This window comes from Tinamus guttatus, unplaced genomic scaffold (assembly GCF_059628265.1).
Source record: "Tinamus guttatus ecotype Peru unplaced genomic scaffold, ASM5962826v1 Tinamus_guttatus_pri_ptg000023l, whole genome shotgun sequence".
Classification (NCBI taxonomy): domain Eukaryota; kingdom Metazoa; phylum Chordata; class Aves; order Tinamiformes; family Tinamidae; genus Tinamus; species Tinamus guttatus.
In genome coordinates this window covers 2,574,353-2,591,759 of record NW_028288557.1, presented here as the reverse complement: position 1 = coordinate 2,591,759, position 17,407 = coordinate 2,574,353, and the positions used below count along the sequence as shown (strand labels likewise).

The following is a 17,407-nucleotide window of genomic DNA, read 5'->3' as shown; positions in this document are numbered from 1 at the left end:
CGCAAGGACACCTGGCCCCTGCTATATGAGGTGGACAACGAGGACGGAGCAGGCGGAGCCCAGCGCCAGCCCCAGCATGAGATAGAAGGTCATGACCACGCCGGCCGCCTCGGCCAGCTCTTTGGGCACGATCTTGGGGCCGTAGACCATGGCGAGCGTGCCCAGATAGCCATTGCTGAGCCCCAGCAGCGCCGTGAAGGCCACCGGGTACACGTCCCAGTTGAAGAGCACGGTCTGGAGACGAGTCCGCGGCTGGAAGTTGCTCAGGATGAACAAGGGCAGCGCGAGGGTCCTCAGGAGGACGAGCGCGGGCAGCAGCCGGCTCTTCGGCCCCGGCGCCTGGATCCAGGCGGTGATCTGCCTCCCGCACCAGTCCGCAAAGTTGTACACCAGGAAGCTCGTCAGCGGCACGAAGTACTTGCCAGTCCACGGGCTGCCCGAGGACCTGTCGACAGACTCGATGTTGGAGGAGAGTGAGGGGAAAACGATGATGGAGATGAAGAAGACGTAGAAGACGCAGAAGCCGAGCACAGCGGTCTTCCTCAGGATGGGCCGCAGCGGAGGGATATCCAGAGCACCGGTCCTTTTGGCTAAAAACGAGTTGCCCGCAGCTCCTTGGGAGCCTTCCCCTACAGAGTTGCTGGGCAGCCCTGCTGCTGGATACGGGGTCTCCCTGCGCCTTTGCATGTAGTACCTGGAAGAGGAGGAAGAGGAGGGAAATCATTAGTCAACAGCTAAAAACTCCGATTCAAAGAGGAAGTTGCAGAGTTTTGGGGGCAGAAAACACGGTTATCGGTGCTCAGTGCACTGGTGGAGCATCTGCAGGTGGGGGGAAGGCAGCCCATGCCGTTACCTGGAGTACTCCAGCCTGGGAAGCAGCAGGTAGACCATGATGCAGACCACGATGAAGATGTCCGCCGTGAGGAAGTAGGCCAGGGCGCTGTCGGTGACGTCGGCCGCCGCTGCCAGGTCGATGACGGAGGCGACGGCGCTGAGCGTGCCGCCCATGGCCTGGCCTGCGGAGGGGACAGTGCAGCGTTGGCACCACAGAGATGGCCACAAGCCACCTCCAGCAAGACAGGGACGCTGCAGCGGGACCACCCAGACCTGGAGCATCCTCTTGCTGAGCATCTCCTGGCCTCCCCAGCTTCACCTACTGCCTCTGCTCTGCCCACGGAGGTGCCAAGTCCTGCAGAGGAGAAGGGCTGAACCTGCCCCAACCCGCACCCGTCTCTCCACCACCTTCTCTTCATCCCCAGACGGGATCTCAAGCCACTGGCAACAAGGCTCATCCCCTTCTGCCAAGCAAGCAGGGATGTAGTAACGTCCCCCATGGGTTAAACTCATTAAAACAGTCCTGTCTTGGCCTGGGGAAAATGTTTCTCTGTCTCTGTCTTGACTTTTTTTTTTCACCCCCCTCGTTTCCCTCTGGGTTTCTCAGCCGTTCTCCAGCACATTTATAATGTTATCACCACCAGGCAAAGCTCCGGGGAGCTCATCACTCACGGCTCCCAACATGTCCCTCGTCACTCATGGAGATGAATGCAAATGCCGAGCGGAAAAGGGGAGAAAACACAAACTTTGAGATTTGCCACGGTGCCGGCATGGGCACTACAAGGCATTGTGTCCTTCTCGCCTTCCCTGTGGAAAAAATACAGGGATCCCACCCATGCCATCGGTCCCAGGGGCCTGAGGGACATCAGCCCCAGGATAGGGGCTCCTTTTCGCTGTGCAGAGGCCCCTTAGCACTTCTTTAAGTGGAACTCAGCAGCTCACTGGGCACTTAGAGAAACAGTTCATGTGACCGACCATGTTTTAGGCAGCAACTTCCCTTTATTTTAGCCCACGAGCTTTTTTTTTTTTTTTTTTAAGGCAAAATTAAGTTTCTAAAATAGACACCATATGACGAAATATCCAAGTGAGGAAAAATAGAAAACCCAAGAGAGCAAAGAAAACCCCCCAACATGATCCCAGCAAGTCACAGCACAAAGCGGAGCCCAACAAGGACCATGCAGGCGAGATTGCCACCTCCTGGAAGCAAACCTACCAGAGATCAAGGCCTGGGAATTCTTCATGGGGAAGCGGCTCGTCAGGCCGAAGATGCTGCTGGAGAAGACGGTGGAGGCGCCGCTGACTACCACGACGCAGACGATGGTGACGGCGAAGAAGCCCGTGGTCCAGGCTGACGTGTCCACCTTCACCAGCACCGTGATCACCAGGAAGACAGCCAGCATCACAAAGAGGGAGGACAGGATGCGGACGCTGGCAGGCACCCTAGGGAAAGGCATCAGGGTTTTCCTGACTCTTCTCCCCACTCTTTTTGGATACTCTGGAGTCAGGCCATTGGGTAAAAGATGCTGGGGACCTACCTGTTGAGAAGCAAGAAGTTTCCCACCAGGCAGAGCACCGAGGGCAACGTGGAAGCGATGGAGATGTAACTCTCAAAGAAGTCCTGCAAAGAAAGAGATGAATAAATGGACAAATAAGGAAGAAAAACGCACCCAGGACACATCCCCCAGCCCATCTGCACGGACGGCTTTTTTCCCCTGAAAAATCCCCACCAGCAGCTAGAAGCAGCCTTGCAGCAGAGATGGCTAGACAACCATCGGGCTCAAAAAAAAAAAAAAAAAAAAAAGGAATAAAAAGGAAAAAAGCAATTTGGGTCCATGGCAGCAGCTCGAGGTGCTAGAGCGTTACCTGGGTTGCAGGGCATGAAATTAGCCGCTGCGAGCGTGCCGGCCAAGCGCCGCGAATTTGCAGGCCACCACCTTGCAGTGAGGTGCTACGAACCCTCCCAGGGTGACTTTTCTCCTCCCACTTATAGGAAAAATAAATAAATAAATAAAAAGGAAATGAAAAAAGAAAAAAAAAAAAAGAAAGGAATTTTAATGGGCTTCTGCAAGAGCGCGCAGGCCGCGGGCGCCTGTGCAGCGGTGGCGCCCAGCGGCGCGCTCCACGCGCTCCAGCGCTGGCACGCCACCAAGGCGGTAAACAACCTCGGCGAAAGGAAGGCCGGGAAGCAAAACACAGATCGAGTCGGAAGAGGGCAGCATGGCCTGGGGAAGAGATGCCCTGGCAGCGCGAAAGGAAGGGGGACGGGTTCAGGCCACCAGCGGAGCCGTGAAAACTCCCTTGTCCCCCTAGACCGTGGGCCGGGTGTTTAGATACCGTAAAGCATCCTAGTGGGTCGGGATCATTCAGAGCTCGGTGCTCTTAATTGCCACCGTGCTTACAAGAACAGGGGGGACGAGGCGGGCAGCGTCACACTCACGCGGAGGTCAGCTCCATGAGCCGCCGGCTCAGGCTGCTCGGAGCAGTTCTGCAGCTTGAATGCCCAGTACTGCTTGGCCGTGATGAAGAAGTTCCAGGGGAGCAGGGAACCGATGCCCAGGATGAAGAAGATGATATAGGCCCCATTGAGGTGGTCGCCGGGCTTCGGGAGGCGCTGGGAATCCAGCGACGGCTCCTCGAGCAGCGGCTCCTCTTCCAGGAGGGAACTGGGGGTTGGTGGCTGCATGGAGGCGCCTGGCGCCCACGTCCCCCTACTTCCACTGCCGGACGAAAGCGGAGAGAGACGTTACGGGGTGGTCAGTGGTGGCTGCAGGGTGCCCATGGGCCGCATCCTGGCCTTCGCCCCTTTGCATCCCACGGGACGCCTGGGCCCCTTCCAGCGCGCCTAAGCATTAACCCAGCCGCTTGGGCTCGGTCCAGCGGCCGGGCTGCCCCTCGCCGCGGTCTCGGGCCCTGTGCTGGGCCCGGTCTTACCGTCGGGGGCCGCGAAACACCCCCGGAACGGCCGCGGGCTCCGCTACCGCCGAGCGGCTCCCGACGGCGCTGCGGGAAGGGGCGGCCACAAGCAGAGCGCGGCGGGGAGGAAAAGGCGAATCCCGTCCGGAAAGCAGGGATTGGGCAGGAAAAGGACGATTTAAGGCATCTCTTCCGCCCCCGCCGGCACGCGCCGCTCCGCCCCGTCGGGGGCGGCCCACGGGCGGTGCCGGCCGGGGACGCGGCCCGCCCCGCCGGGGGGGCGGCCCCGGGGACGCGCCGTGTCCCGGGAATGCGGCGCGTCCCGGGAATGCGGCGCGTCCCGGGAATGCGGCGCGACGGGGAGGCTCGGGAGCAGCGCCGAGGCTCCCTGCCGAGGTTTCTCCTCGGGATTTTTCATCCGCATGGACGTGCCCGAGTGTTAGAACACGCTGGGGAGACGGCCCGGCCAGTAACCCGCGCGCTCCGAGGGTTGCGCCTGGTATTTCCGACCCGCCGCGGCCCATCATGTCAAAAAACGCACTGTGCAGGAAAAAGCCTGCGATGGCATCGGAGCAAGAGAGCGTGACGGGCGCCCCGGATAAACAACACGGGCGCGCGGTTAAGCGGAGCTCCCGCGGCGCCCACGGGGACGTTATCCATTATCCATGCTTGAGAGGCATCCCGCAACATGCAGCTACAGGCCGGCTTGGGGGACAGCCACATGCTCCAAGGGCTGCGGTCAGGAGGAGCTCCTGCTAGACCCCCAAGCATCGTGACGAGCCTGTGGAAGCTGCACAAAATCCCTGCCGGCACTAAACCCAGCAGGAACGGGCAGAGCAATTAAGACAAGAGGAGGCAGGAGATTTTGTTTCTTTTTTTTTATTAGACTAGGAAATATAATTTATTGCATAAAAATTAATTTGTTACAAGAGGAAGGCTAAACTTTATTTACAGTCCTTTAGTTTATAGAGTAAACGGGCGCGTCGCTAGAGGATGCCCGCGGGCCCGTCCCTGCGCACATAAATATGGAAAGAGGCCACAGAGCAAGAGGACGGACACTGCCAGCGGCACCCCGAGGTGGCCTTGCTGAACCTTCTTACCCCTTCCCATCCATCGCCCAACTTCTCCGCTGCTCTAGAGGACGATTACGGGGGAAAAAAAGGGAGTATACGGGCGTAGGACTGAATTCTTTGGTTTTAAGGTCTCTCCGTAAACGCGCATCCATCCTGCAAGGCTCCACGCGCATCAAAGCATCCCTGTGCAAAACATGGACCCAAGTGACTCACTCGCCACGGCGTCGCAGGAAGGCCCTGGTTGAACCCAGGTTTTACGCAGCCTGATCATGCACTTCCACTCCGAAAACGTTGTCATTCACATCTCTCATCTGCCGCTCCGACCGTAACGATGCTCTTGCTCTCACACACACAAAAAGATTTATAAACCTGTCTTTTTCTCTTTTTTTTCCTTTTTTTTTTTTTTCCTAAAAAGGTCTCATCCAAAGATCTGGATAATAAATTATTAGCGTTTCCTAAGAAACTGTTTTTTTTGTTTTGTTTTGTTTTGTTTTTTCCTTTTTCTTTCTTTCTTTCTTTCTTGCGTGCCTTATTAAGCTGTCCGAAGCTCCTGGCGGGAGTAAGTGGCTTCTCTAGCTTGCACCACTCTCTTCCCCCCATGCGGATGCTGTCGAAGGAGGGGAACCAAAGGAAAGGGGGACCTGCACCAATGAAAGGAGAAGGAAAGCCCCCGGCTCGAGAAGCCCTGACCCCTCCCCGCACCGCTGGGAGGAAGAGGAGGAGGAGGAGGAATGCTGTGTAACACTTCAATTGCTTGTAAACGCTGAGGCTCTAAGGCTGACAGTGATATGGGAAGGACGGACCGGGAGTCTTCCCTCCCCGGCAGTTCGGGAAGGGGCCGGCGCCGGCTTCGTCCTCCCACTCGTCCCTCCGCGCCGTCCTTCTGGACCGAGGAGCATCATTAGCAGTCGCCCTCTGTGGCCATGACTACCAGCATCTCGCTCTTGCCCATCTCTTCTAAGGCACTGGCCAAGGTGTTGAGGTCACCATCATCTTGGTGCTTGGCTTCCCATAAGTCCAGGATCACCCCGGTGGGGCTGGCTTTGGTAGCAAAGTAGTTGAGATACCTGCAGAGAAGGGAGAGAGAGAAGATCCCGGTTGGCATGAATTTCCATGAGTCATGACCCAAATGCCAGGGGTAGGCAGAGATGGACGCCATGGAAGCGCTCCATCAAGCCTAGGCCTCAGGGAAAAGCGCTGTTGTCTGCCAGGATGGTGTCGGAGCAGACACAGAGGCTCGCTGTCCTTTGCAGGAACGCACCGATCCATGGAAAGCTTCTGGGCGAGAAGTCTCCAGTCGTTTCCCCTGGAGTTGGGAGCATCCAGGCTGTTGCAGATCTTCTGCCGGATGGAGAGGGGGATTTTGAAGGCGTAGGGTCCCACCTGGGTGGTCACAGCACTGCTGTGGTGCGAATGCAGGCCATCGAAGGTGTTGGCATTCTGCGAGGGGAAAGACGAGGTGAGATGTCATCAGCTTGGAGGAGTGCTGAGGAGAGGCTGTTTCTTCACTCCCCCAAGCATTCTTGGCCAACAACCAACATCCATGCTAGACGTGGTCTCCTGGGCATGAGGATACCTACACGGACCATGCTCCTGGAGCAAAGCACAGCCGCGTGGCCGTACCTTCCTCCTTGGCTCACCTCTCCGAGTGTGACGTGGAGCTGGAAAATCTGCCCTTCCCCTTCCACCTGCCGCACGCAGATCTTGCAGGTGAGCTCGCAGGAGGCCTGGCTGTACCTCTCCAGGGTGAAGGTGCAGTGCAGGGCTCGCTGGCTGCCGCTCCAGATGTGGTAGAAGGGGATTTCCTGCGCACCAAACCCTCACCTCAGCCAAGCCTTGCAAACGCAGCGGGGGCTCTCCAGAGAAATCCCAACTCCTCCCAGCCACACCGTGTTAGTAATAGGCTTGGAGCCCTCCTTTCCTGGCTGCTCCAGCCCTCGGCTCCTCACCTGGTACTTGGCCAGCAGCTTGCTCCGCCACAGCGAGTGGGGGATGTCATGGATGGAGAGGCGCAGGTTGTGGTAGCTGTGCTTGAACGGCAGGGGCTTGGGCTCCTCCAGCAGGTAGCCGCCCAGCGTCTTCTCCAGCTCCAGCACCTCCTGCAGGGCAGAGGGAACTGTGAGATGCAGGACCTGGGTCACTGTGGGAGATGCGCAGGCTGGTTTGCTCCTTTCTCCTGTTGCATTGGACTGCGCTGTCCCCCCAAGCCAGGTCTATTCCTGCCTCATCCAGCACCAGTGACAACAAGTGCTACAAGCCCTGTGAAGGCCCCCATCTACCCAAGGAAACACAGAATCATTATGGTTGGAAAAGACCTTCAAGATCACGGAGATCATCAAAGAGAACCCAGAGCCCTGCTGTATCCAATTCTAACACCACGGTAGCTTGCGTTCTCCTTGTCAGGTCACGCCTTGAGCTTTTGTGACTTGATAGTCACCAGAAAGCCACGCTCTCTGCTGCGACATTACCTTCAGTGCATCTGGCGTGTCCTCCAAGCAGTAGACTTTGAGGCTGTACTCCAGGGAGGTGCAGACGGTGGGGGCAAAGATAGCCAGCTGGAGCCTCTTGATGGCTGAGCGGGAGTAGGGCTCTCCCACGAAGGCATAGGTGCCAAGCTGGTCTAGCAAGACGTGGCAAGACTTCGCTTCCAGCTGGCAGTAACAGGGAGTGTTGAGGGTCTCCTCATCCAGGGTCACAACTTCCTACAGGTAGAGACATCCAGGTAAGACTCCGTGCTGGCCCTTTGCCCAGGGTGATCCCAGAGGTTATGCATCCAAATGTGCTCCCCCCAGGGCATCTTTTATGGAGCTCCATCCCCCAGCAGCCCCACGGCCAGCACCTGCAGGAGGAGCCTGCATCCCTGCTGCACATCCCGCGATGGCCGTGCATTCCCGCTCCGAGCTAGGATGCCGCCTTACCTCCCAGGTGCCCTGGTGGGACTGCGTCTTCAGCTGGAAGAGCCAGTCCGAGGAGCTGACGTCGGCACAGTGGGGAATGGTGAGCACGACGGGGCAGCACAGGAGCAGGCCCGTGGGCCCACAGGTCACCGCAGGGCTCAGAGCCGTGGTCTGACGGCCTTCAGTGGGCAAGCTGGGGAGAGAGGGCAGCCGTTGGCCACAGGGATGGCAGCAGGTGCCAAGGAGCATGGGCAAGCACAGGGAAGGACTGGGGAAGGGGGTCCCAGATGAGGCCCACCACCAGCGAGGCAGGCCAGCTGGGTGGGATGGCAAGGGGCCGAGCTGTGGCTTGACGCTGCCGCCGAGGGGCCCGGCACATGGCGCGCAGGACTCACAGGGCACTCTCCGCCTTGCTGAGGACCAGGTACATCTCGTAGAATTTGCCCTGAGGAATGGCCCCGTGTGGCACCAGCAGGCTCACCCCTAGCACAGCACACAGACAAGCCGTTAGCCACACGATGAATCCAGCCTCCTGCTCCACATTGCTCCGTCCAGCTTTGGATGTGCAGGATGGAGCCAAGGGCCTGTCACCCAGCCACCAGATCTCCCCACCTCCCCTACCAACCAACCACCAGATCTCCCCACTGCCCCTACCAAGCAGCCATCAGGTCTACCCTCATCCCATACCAACCAGCCATCAGGTCTACCTTCATCCCATCCCAAACAACCATCAGTCTACCCTCCTCCCTTACCACCCAGCCACCAGTTCTGCCCTCCTCCCTTACTAAGGGACCACCAGGTCTACCCCTTCTTTGGGCCAGGCCTTACCTGTGCCTGGGATACTGAGCCTCCCTCCCAGATAGCCAAAGGTGCCACTGGCACTGTTGCCGTGCTCCCGGGGCAGGCTGAGGAACTGTTGGGAGCCCAAGGTCTTGCTCCGCACGTTGCCAAAGTTGTCTCTGGCGCTCTCGCCCAGGTACACGCCCGTGGCCGGGACCCCTCCGAGCAGGTCTGTGGCTTCGTGGAGCCCCGTCGAGGAGGAGGCCGTGGAGGAGTTGTACACTTTGATCTTGAGGCTGGGCAGTGGGTCGAGCAGGGGCGAGTTGGTCATGGGGATCTTGTCGGAGGAGTCCTGCAGGGCGTACATGGGGCCGCGGTACATCCCCGCACTGGCCGTCAGGTCTGGCTGCATCGAGGGGTGCAGCAGCTGCGGGTTGTCTGCAGGGACAGCAGGGGGACAGACGTTGGGCGATGGCATTAGCAAAGAGGAGGGGAGATAAAATCACTCCGCTTAACTACGAGGCAAACCTGGGCAGACTTCATCAAAAAAAAATTCCCCTTCTGCTTGTTCCATCTTGTACCCTATCCATCTGGATGATCACACCACCCTTGGGGGACATATGTAGACTCTCTTCTTACCATGCCTGGAGGTCTTGAAGTTGACCGGGTGAAAGCCGCTGGTCAGAGCAGCTGACGAGTCCGTGATGTCCGTGTCGAAATCCCGGCACCTCCTCCGGTACACCACCACACCGACAGCCATGAGGATCACCACAAAGACAAAAACGGCCACCACCAGCCCGGCGTACAGGGCCACATCACCTGTGGCCTCCAGCACTGGGAGAAGAGAGAAAGACAGAGAGAGCATTAGAAGCGCCAGCGCAGCCCCATTCGTGCACGCCAGCGCGCTCACCAACTGCACACACCAGCCTGAGGGAAGCACTTGTGCTGGGTCTGCTGGAAACACCACAGTGGGATGTTAGAGGATGCAGAGCAGAGCTAGACAGAGAGGAGAGTGAAGCCCCCAAGCGCTGGAGAACACCTGGCCACACGAGCGCAAGCAGCACGAACATTAAGCTTTTGCAGCAAGAATCTGCAGACCACTCTAGCTCACGTGCGTGAGCTACACATCCACCCACAGAGATCATCCAGGCTATATCCACCTCCACGAGGCAGACCCAGGGTGCCCTGCACGCTGCCAAGGGGCAAAGCGTCACGTCTACAGCGAGTGGCAGTGTCTGAACGTGCTCACTCGCACCGCTCGGCCCGTCCCTTCCTCTTGTTCCCCCTTCACGCTCTCCAGCATCTCTCTGTTTCTATGGTTTCATGCTCGAGTGCAACCCTGGCCTCAGCCTCGCGATCATGACCAAGTTCAGACTATTTCGCTTCCAGCGTGGATTTACTCTAAGGGAGAACTCGCGCCAGCTTTGCCAAGCAGCTCACAAGCTATTCCAAGCCAGCGCCTTCTCTCTGCTTGCTGAGCAGGGGACTCACCCTCTACATCAGCCTGTTTGGAGGCCAAAAATGCCAGAAACGGTTTGGGAGAACCAGGCCCTGATGCCTCCAGGGATGTCTAACTTGGGGAAGATGAGGGTAACTCAGCAGGGCGTTCTGGGGGAGCAACGGGCAGATGTCCACAAGTGGGAGCAGGTTTCCCAGCTGGCATTCAAGGGCATCCAGCAGCCCTGGAGGGACTCGTGGCCTCTCGAGCACAAGGCACAGTTTAACACACAGAAAAGCTCAGGGGCAGGTTTCGGCTGCCCGCTCTCCTTCCCCAGGACCCAAGGGAGGATGAACCCTACCAGGGATGAAATGAGATGAAACAAAACCAAAGCAATGCATCCCAACGAAAGAGAATGGCCATGAAATGAGGACTTACGGTGGCTTTTGGGTTCGCTTAGAACTCTTTTATCTGTTAGGGAAAACAAAGTTAGAAAACAAGCGGTGAAAATGGTGATGGTGGGATGGAAACGAAGCGAAACGAAACGAAAACGAGCCCGAGCGGGGCGCCGGCGGGACGCGGTGCTGCACGACAGCGGAGCGCGCCTTCGCCCCGAGCGCGGCACTCACTGTGCGCGCAGAGCCCGTCCGTGCAGTTCTTGGAGTCGAGCAGTCCGCCGGCGCAGTCCTTGCCGCCGTTGCGCGGCACCGGCGCGGCGCACTCGCGGCTGCGCCAGTGGGTGCACTCCGTGCTGCACGCCGACCACTTGCTCCACTCCGTCCACGCGCCGTCCACTGCGGGAGAATCATGGAATCACAGAATGCTTAAGGTTGGAAGGGACCTCTAGAGGTCATCTAGTCCAACCCCCCTGCACACGCAGGGTCACCTAGAGTACGTGGCACAGGACTGCATCGAAGGCAGTTTTGAAGATCTCCAGAGAAGGAGACTCCACAACGTCTCTGGGCAGCCTGTGCCAATGCTCTGGCACCCTTAGCGTCAAGAAAGTTTTCCTTAAGTTCCTGTGGAACTTCTGGTGTTTCAGTTTGTGGCCATTTCCTCTAGTTCTGTCGGTGGCCACCCGTGAAAAGAGGCCAGCACCATCCTCCTCGCTGCCTCCCCTGAGGCGTGTGAGAGAGCGCGCCTGGCTTCATGCCCACTCCTCAGCACCACCAGCCCCATGGCGCCAAGAGTCCATCCTACCTGGGCACAGCGTGGTGCAGGTGATCTTCTGGAAGGGCTGCCCATCGCAGAAGGAGCCGCCGTTGAGCGGGGCCGGGTTGGTGCAGGTGCGCGTGCGCTTCTGCCAGCCCCGGCCGCAGCGGTTGTTGCAAGGAGACCACTCAGACCAGGTGGACCAGCCGCCGTTCACTAAAGGGGAGGATGGAGAGGGTCAACACACAGAGCGACGCCTCACGCCAGAGCCACGCGGACAAGGGAGCCCGTTCCAGCAGGGAAGGTTGCGGATGGGGCTAAGTCTACGATCCCTCTGTCCTCACTTCTTCGCTGACACCCTGGAATGATCCAACCCCATCACAAGGACATCATGAGGCTCCTCCACGTGCCACGCACCCCGTGCGCAAGACGGTCAATCTCAAGCCTGCTTAGGGCTTTTTTTTTTTTTTCTCCACTCTACAGATGTTTTTTGGTTCTCAAAAGCTTCTGGCAGCACCAAGGCTGGATGTAGACCGTACCATAGACGATGACTGCGGCCGTGGTGCTCCGGCGCTTGGCCACGATATTCTTGGCCATGCAGGTGTAGTTAGCGGTGTCCAAGAGCCGGGCCTGCTTAATGATGAGGTTGTGGTCGATGGTGATGAGGAAGTTGGTGTCCTGGCTCGGATCAATGACATCCTCATTCCTCAGCCACTCCACCTGCCAACAAAGAGGAGGACATGAGGACATGGGGCAAGGTGCAGGGGGCCAAGGCTAAATGACAGAGCGATCTCCGGGTTTCTGGGCCGTGGTGGGAAGGACGCTCACCTCCGCCTGCGGCACCCCCTCGGGCGGACGGCACTGCAGCAGGACCTCTTGCTCCAGCGGCACCTCCTTGCCCAGCGGCTCCTGGTCAAAGTTCTTCCTCAGGTCTGCGGAGGAGAAAACCAGTGGTCACTCCGCAAAACCTTGGTAGGATGGAGCGAGCCTCTCCACAGGAGCAGGGCTATTCCCCAGGAATAACACAGTTTTCCCATGCCTCCCGGAATCACTAGATGGTGCTGCAAGCCTCCGTGAGGGCTTCCAGCCCTGCTCGGCCGCACGGGAAGCCGATTGCTCGCGGCAGGACCGAGGAGGATGCTTACACGCTATGCGGACGTACGCCCGGCGGCTCTTGGTGGTGCCCGCGGCGCTCCAGGCCACGCACTGGCACCAGTAATCCTCCAAGCCGAAGAGCTCCTCCACCTGCTGCCGGGACACCTCGATGTGCACCTCCCGCACCAGCGTCCCTGCGAGGGACAGAGCGTGAGACGCTTCACGCCGGGGGCATCCCAAGCCCGAGCAGTGCCGGGACAAGGGACGGGGAAGGGACACGCGTCCGCTTCCTCCCCGCAACCACCCTATTTCCAACGCGCCTCCCGAGAACGGCCGGGGCGGCGCTCACCGGTGAGCTCGTCCAGGCTCTCGGTGGTGACGTGGTCGTTCTGGTTGACCCACTCGCCGTTGCACTTGAAGTAGATCTGCGTGGCGGGGTTGGCGCGGCAGGCGAGCGCCACGGGCTTGTTCTTCACGATGTAGGCGTCCCGCGGCTCCAGCGAGAAGCGCGGCAGCGGTTCCGCCGGCGCCGACGGGAAGGAGTCGGGGAGCACGTCGCGGTATTCCAGCCCTGCAGCGGGACGGGAGACGTGGCATGAGCCTCATCCCTCCGCATCCGTTCATCCCTCCCTTGCTCGGATCGCGGCATCTCGGGAGGGGTCAGGAAATACGGAGCCAAGCGTGCCAAGGAAGCACGAGGAGCGCTTGGATCCTTCCCATTGCACAGGGACGTGGAGCAGCTTCCAGGCCGGTACCCGTGAGCATCGCCAAGTGGGATGCAGGCAAGGCCAAACAGTAACAGTGCTGCCCGTTTTAATCCCGAGGGATTATCCGCAGCATCTGCTCCCCGCGAGCTCCCTGCAGATGTTCACAGCCAGCGCATCCCACTCACGCGGTGGTGACAACCTGTGGCCCTGGCCAGCACGAGGACGCCCTGTTCCCGCGTTATCCAAGGAAAGCGGCCCCTTTCCAAGGCGTCCAGTCCGCGGGGCGACTGCACCGGGCCGAGCGCGGCGGGAAAGCGTCAAAATCCTCTCCCCGCTGCCGTTATCCCAGCAAACACATGCGGGATTAGGGCAGCATTAGCGGCCGAGCCGCTCGCATCCCTCCCCGCCGGGTCGTGTCGCGGCGGCGCCGCGTGAGGATTAAGCGCGCGGGCAGCAGCGCCGTCCCCGCGGGCGGCTGGTGCAAACGCGGCTCTCGCTCGCGCGCCGCAGAGCCCACTGCCTCCCAAGCATCACTCTGAGCGGATGCGATAACTACAGGGACTTTATTTATTTGCTTTGGCTCAGAAAAGGGGGAAAAACCGAGTGTGCTACGTTTCGGTTGCAAGGAGAGGAGTCATTTCTGCAAGGGGGAAGAAAAGCAGGGAACAGACGGGGACTTGTTGCCCCACAAAGTGCAAGAAATCACTAGTTATCACTCACCGTGTTGGTACAACACCTGCACGTCCATCAAAGGACCAACTACACAACAAAAAAAAAAGGCACCAGAAAAAAAGGCTCATCCTGCCCTAAACTGCCCTGGAGTTCAGCGGAGGGGGGAGGAACCATCACGAGACCTGCTGGGTAAGACCCAGTTTTTACTCAACTATCTTTAAAGCTGCCCTTAATCTTCCAGATTTGTTGCTCCGATCAGAGAGGAGAAAAAAAAAAAAAAACACAACGTGCAAAGGCTGAAAACATTTTTTCCGCTGTCCTTTCTCTGCCCTTTTCTTCCCTTCTCGTTTTACAGCGACAACGGGGGACACGCGGGGAGAAGGCGAGGGGGAGGGGGAAGAGGGATGGAAAGAGGTTTAAGGCATAAAAAAAAGGAAAGGAGAAATAATCCCTGCTGCCTTTGAATACCAAATATTAAGATTTTTTTCTCCCTGCCCCCTGCGCTTCGGCGTTTTATCCTCGCCCACGAAAGGAGAAAAGCATCGGGAAGGCATCGGCTTAGAGGGAACGGTTTCCTCGCCCCCCTTCCCTTCCTTGGGATTTAATCCTCGTGCTGTGGAGCTGCAGGTGGGGAGCCGTGACACGAGCGGGTCAGTGCTCAGCCCAGCACTATGTATCTATATAGAAATACAAATAGAAGAACTGACCAGGGCTGGCATCCAGCCCTGGGCGCTGGTTTTCCAGGCGGGTTTTCCCTCTGCTCGGGCGCCAGCGCGAGGTGGGACAGCCGCGCACCCAGAGCACCTTCCTGTCCCACCATTGAGAACTTCCACCTTTTGAGAGCTCTTTTCTTCCCCGATCCGCCGGCGGCACCGCGCCGAGCGAGCCCTTCCACCTTTTCTTCTGCCCCGTTTCTCCTTCCTCCCTTTGTTCCCGGACACAAAACCCACCGGTGTCCACGGAAAACCCAGGAGCAGGTTTTGCCAGGCAAACGGTACCACCAAGCGCACCTGCCTGGGATCAGCACCCGCATCCTGAGCTTATGGGGACAGATGCCAGGACAGAGGGACATGCAGGAGTCCTTAGCTCTCTGCGGACCAGGATGCTGCTCCCTGGTCTCTACATTGACTTTAGGGAGCCAATATAACCCTGGAGGGACCGGGGAACCTCCTCTCCTTCGGCATTGCCATACGTTGCATCACTGCCAGGGCCTCCCGGGGGAGATTCCGGCTGCTCCGTCCTCCCTGCTCCAGGCGGAGGGGAGCATCCAAGCGAGGCAGCCGAGGAGGGCAGGCAACACGACGGAGACTTCCTCCCAGAGCCGGCCGGGATATTCCCACCGTGTCTCCAAGCGGACTCCGTCTCCAGGAGGAAAATGCCCGGTGGCCCGTGGAGAAAAGACGTCATGTGGGAAAAGCAGCCGTCGACAAAAGCGGCGTGCGAGCGCGCGGGGCCGCGGCGAGACAATAGTGAATAGAGCGCGGATTATGTATCCTGAGCTCGCGGCCCCATGGGAACGGCGTTAGAAAAGCCTTTTTTTATTATTATATTTTGCTCGCCGGCCAAAACAAACAAGTACATAAAGGGCCGAACGCGGAGGAGCCAGGCAGGAAGCGGGGAACATCTGGGAAACATCTGGCCTCAGCTCTCCCGCGCGCCCGGGTACCTGCTCCCGGCTGCGTGCACGAGACGCCACGTCCATGCACTAAGCATCGCTTATTCCAGTCAAGCCCCCCCAAAAAATGGGGGCTTTTACGTTTATAAACATAAGAAGGTTATTTGCCTCTTTCGGTGCGCAAGGAAATCACATCCAAGGGAAGCAGTAAAGGCCCAAATGGCACTGGGATTAGGGAGAAGGACACTCTTGTGCACGGGGTGTCCCATCTCCTGGGAAGAAAAACGATCTCTCAAACATAGTTATCCTTTCCACGAGGGGATGGACCACTTTTCTTCCCTACGCTGGTCCAGCAGCCGCAGGAAGCCATAAAAAACGATCGCGCTGCAGCTCGTTCCCCTTCTCTTTCTCCAACTTTTTCATCTCCTGGCGGCGGTCATTTCTTTTTAATGCTCGCCCCGAGGAAAGCCATCAAATATTAACGCGGGACAGTTCGGAGAAATCGCGCCGGAAACTAGAGGCTCCACATGATCCCGAGTGGAAGCGCAATCCCGCTCATCCATCTCCGCGCCGGTGCCTCTTAGCGCATGGTCAGTCGAGGAGGAGGAGGATGAATGAGCCTCTTCTCTCCTTATCAGCAGCCCGGGGCTCTGGCGGGGCGGCTGCTGATAAGGGCAGCGGTGCCGGCGCCAGGCGGGATCCTTATCTGCCGCTGGGCAGGAATGCGGCCCCCGGGACCCCCAGCACGGGATGCGCGCGGGCGAAGGCGAGGGAGGTCAGCCGGCTCTCCGGAGCCATCCGTCCAGCCCGGCCGGGCAGCCTTCGCTCCCTGCCTTGCAACCAGTTCTGGGGTATTTCAAAATAACAAAGGAAAATAAATGGACGGAAAAAGGGGAAAACGGGGGGTGATGAAGTGGCCGAGGGCAGCCCTATGCCACGTGCGGCACCGTGGGTGCCCAGGCAATGCCAAGGCAGGTATTGACTTGCCTAATTAGCGAGCAGCCTAATTTAAAACCAAGGCACTCGCCTTCTTTATTTGCTGGCGGCGGCAGCGCCATCGCCTCCGGTGGGACGGGAAGGTCCCGGGGAACAAACCGCCCCGGGGTTTTTAGTGTCATCCCACAACAAGTGCCCCCTGGTTCCTCTCTGGGGAAGGGAAAGGTTGGGGGGGATAAATTAAATTAAAAAAAAAGCAAGGGGGAGCACAAGCCTGCGGCTCCCACAGGCGTTACAGCGGGCCTGCAGAAGTAGCATCCCGTTTCCCTTGTCACCTCCATGCCACCAGGATACAAAAAATAAGGGAAAAAGGAGGGGAGAAAGGCTGCCAATAAACTCTCCTTAAGAAAACGTCATCATCCAGGCTGATTAAAAGAGCCCGAGTGTGGCTGCTTCTCATTATAGGCCCAGGTAGAGCTTGGGGCCAGCCCTGTAAGTTGTATTTCACTTTTTCCAGCTCCGAGACTCCTGACCGACACCATCCCAGGCTTTGCTTTAAGAAGCCTCAACAAGCAAACACGAAGGAGAAAAAAAAAAATTAAAAAACCCCACGCTATTAGCTGAAAAAAGAGGAAGAAAACCTATTACTGCAACCCTGCACGTCCCCAGGGCTTTAGGAGTGAGAACTCTCCCGTAATTCAGCGAACTGAGTCAAGGCCTTCCTAAATAAGCATTCGTGAAGTTTAATTACTCCAAAAATAATAATAATAATGATGCCTAATGCCTCTTTGGGCATGCAGGAGCAGTTTCCCCCAGCTCTCCAGCTAACGCTCTGCATTTCTCGCTCCTCCACGTGGGCAAAATTCCTGCTGTTCCTGCCCAAACGCACGGAGTGGAGCGTCTCCATGGCCAGGCTTGCCCGAAACACCAAGGGGCTTCTCCACGGCCACATCCCGGGGCCTCCTTTTAGTTCTTTGCTCCCAAATTATGGGAATTTGCCCCGTCCTGGGAAGAAGAGGGACCCTGAGCTCAGCAGCACAGCCCGAGTGACTGGCGCAGCCAGCAATGATCTCAGCCGGGAAGCATCGCAAGGGGCAGTCCCATTCCCAGCAGCTTGAAAAATAGAGGATTTCTCCTTTTTTTTTTTCTCCCCCCCTCCTTTTCCTTCCCTTTTAACCCAAGCAGATGCCACCTCCCCACATCCCTGCTGTACCCTGAGCCAACGGCCTCGCTGGCGAGTGCAGACGTGACCCGTCCCGGCGGCGGCGCGCGGGGCCGGTCCCGACACGCCGGCG

The 17,407-nt window shown here is 58.3% G+C and overlaps 2 protein-coding genes across 2 annotated transcripts; both read right to left on the bottom strand.

The window, feature by feature from the left end:
- Positions 1–4,861, bottom strand: SLC29A3 (solute carrier family 29 member 3). The gene is made up of 6 exons (XM_088524923.1): positions 4,848–4,861; positions 3,272–3,551; positions 2,370–2,452; positions 2,048–2,274; positions 854–1,016; positions 1–694 (listed from the first exon to the last, which is right to left on the bottom strand). Exons 1-6 carry the CDS (start codon positions 4,859–4,861, stop codon positions 22–24), a joined length of 1,440 nt encoding a protein of 479 aa, XP_088381049.1. The 3' UTR covers positions 1–21.
- Positions 4,862–5,709: 848 nt separating this feature from the next.
- On the bottom strand, positions 5,710–16,234 carry UNC5B (unc-5 netrin receptor B). The gene is made up of 18 exons (XM_088524910.1): positions 16,204–16,234; positions 13,610–13,648; positions 12,532–12,783; positions 12,233–12,376; positions 11,916–12,019; positions 11,627–11,807; positions 11,136–11,303; positions 10,565–10,729; positions 10,374–10,406; positions 9,137–9,331; positions 8,546–8,935; positions 8,113–8,200; positions 7,739–7,910; positions 7,289–7,522; positions 6,770–6,919; positions 6,461–6,625; positions 6,082–6,260; positions 5,710–5,887 (listed from the first exon to the last, which is right to left on the bottom strand). Exons 1-18 carry the CDS (start codon positions 16,232–16,234, stop codon positions 5,722–5,724), a joined length of 2,856 nt encoding a protein of 951 aa, XP_088381036.1. The 3' UTR covers positions 5,710–5,721.
- Positions 16,235–17,407: the final 1,173 nt, after the last annotated feature.

Excerpts from the sequence above, each read along its gene's own strand:
- SLC29A3 (XM_088524923.1), bottom strand. Across the intron at positions 2,453-3,271 it reads CTCATGGAGCTGACCTCCGC|GACTTCTTTGAGAGTTACAT; the intron begins GTGAGTGTGACG and ends CTTTCTTTGCAG. Across the intron at positions 695-853 it reads CCCAGGCTGGAGTACTCCAG|GTACTACATGCAAAGGCGCA; the intron begins GTAACGGCATGG and ends CTCCTCTTCCAG.
- UNC5B (XM_088524910.1), bottom strand. The coding sequence starts at position 16,234 with ATGGCGCTGCCGCCGCCAGCAAATAAAGAAG. Across the intron at positions 12,020-12,232 it reads GGCGTACGTCCGCATAGCGT|ACCTGAGGAAGAACTTTGAC; the intron begins GTAAGCATCCTC and ends TCTCCTCCGCAG. Across the intron at positions 6,920-7,288 it reads ACACGCCAGATGCACTGAAG|GAGGTGCTGGAGCTGGAGAA; the intron begins GTAATGTCGCAG and ends TCTGCCCTGCAG.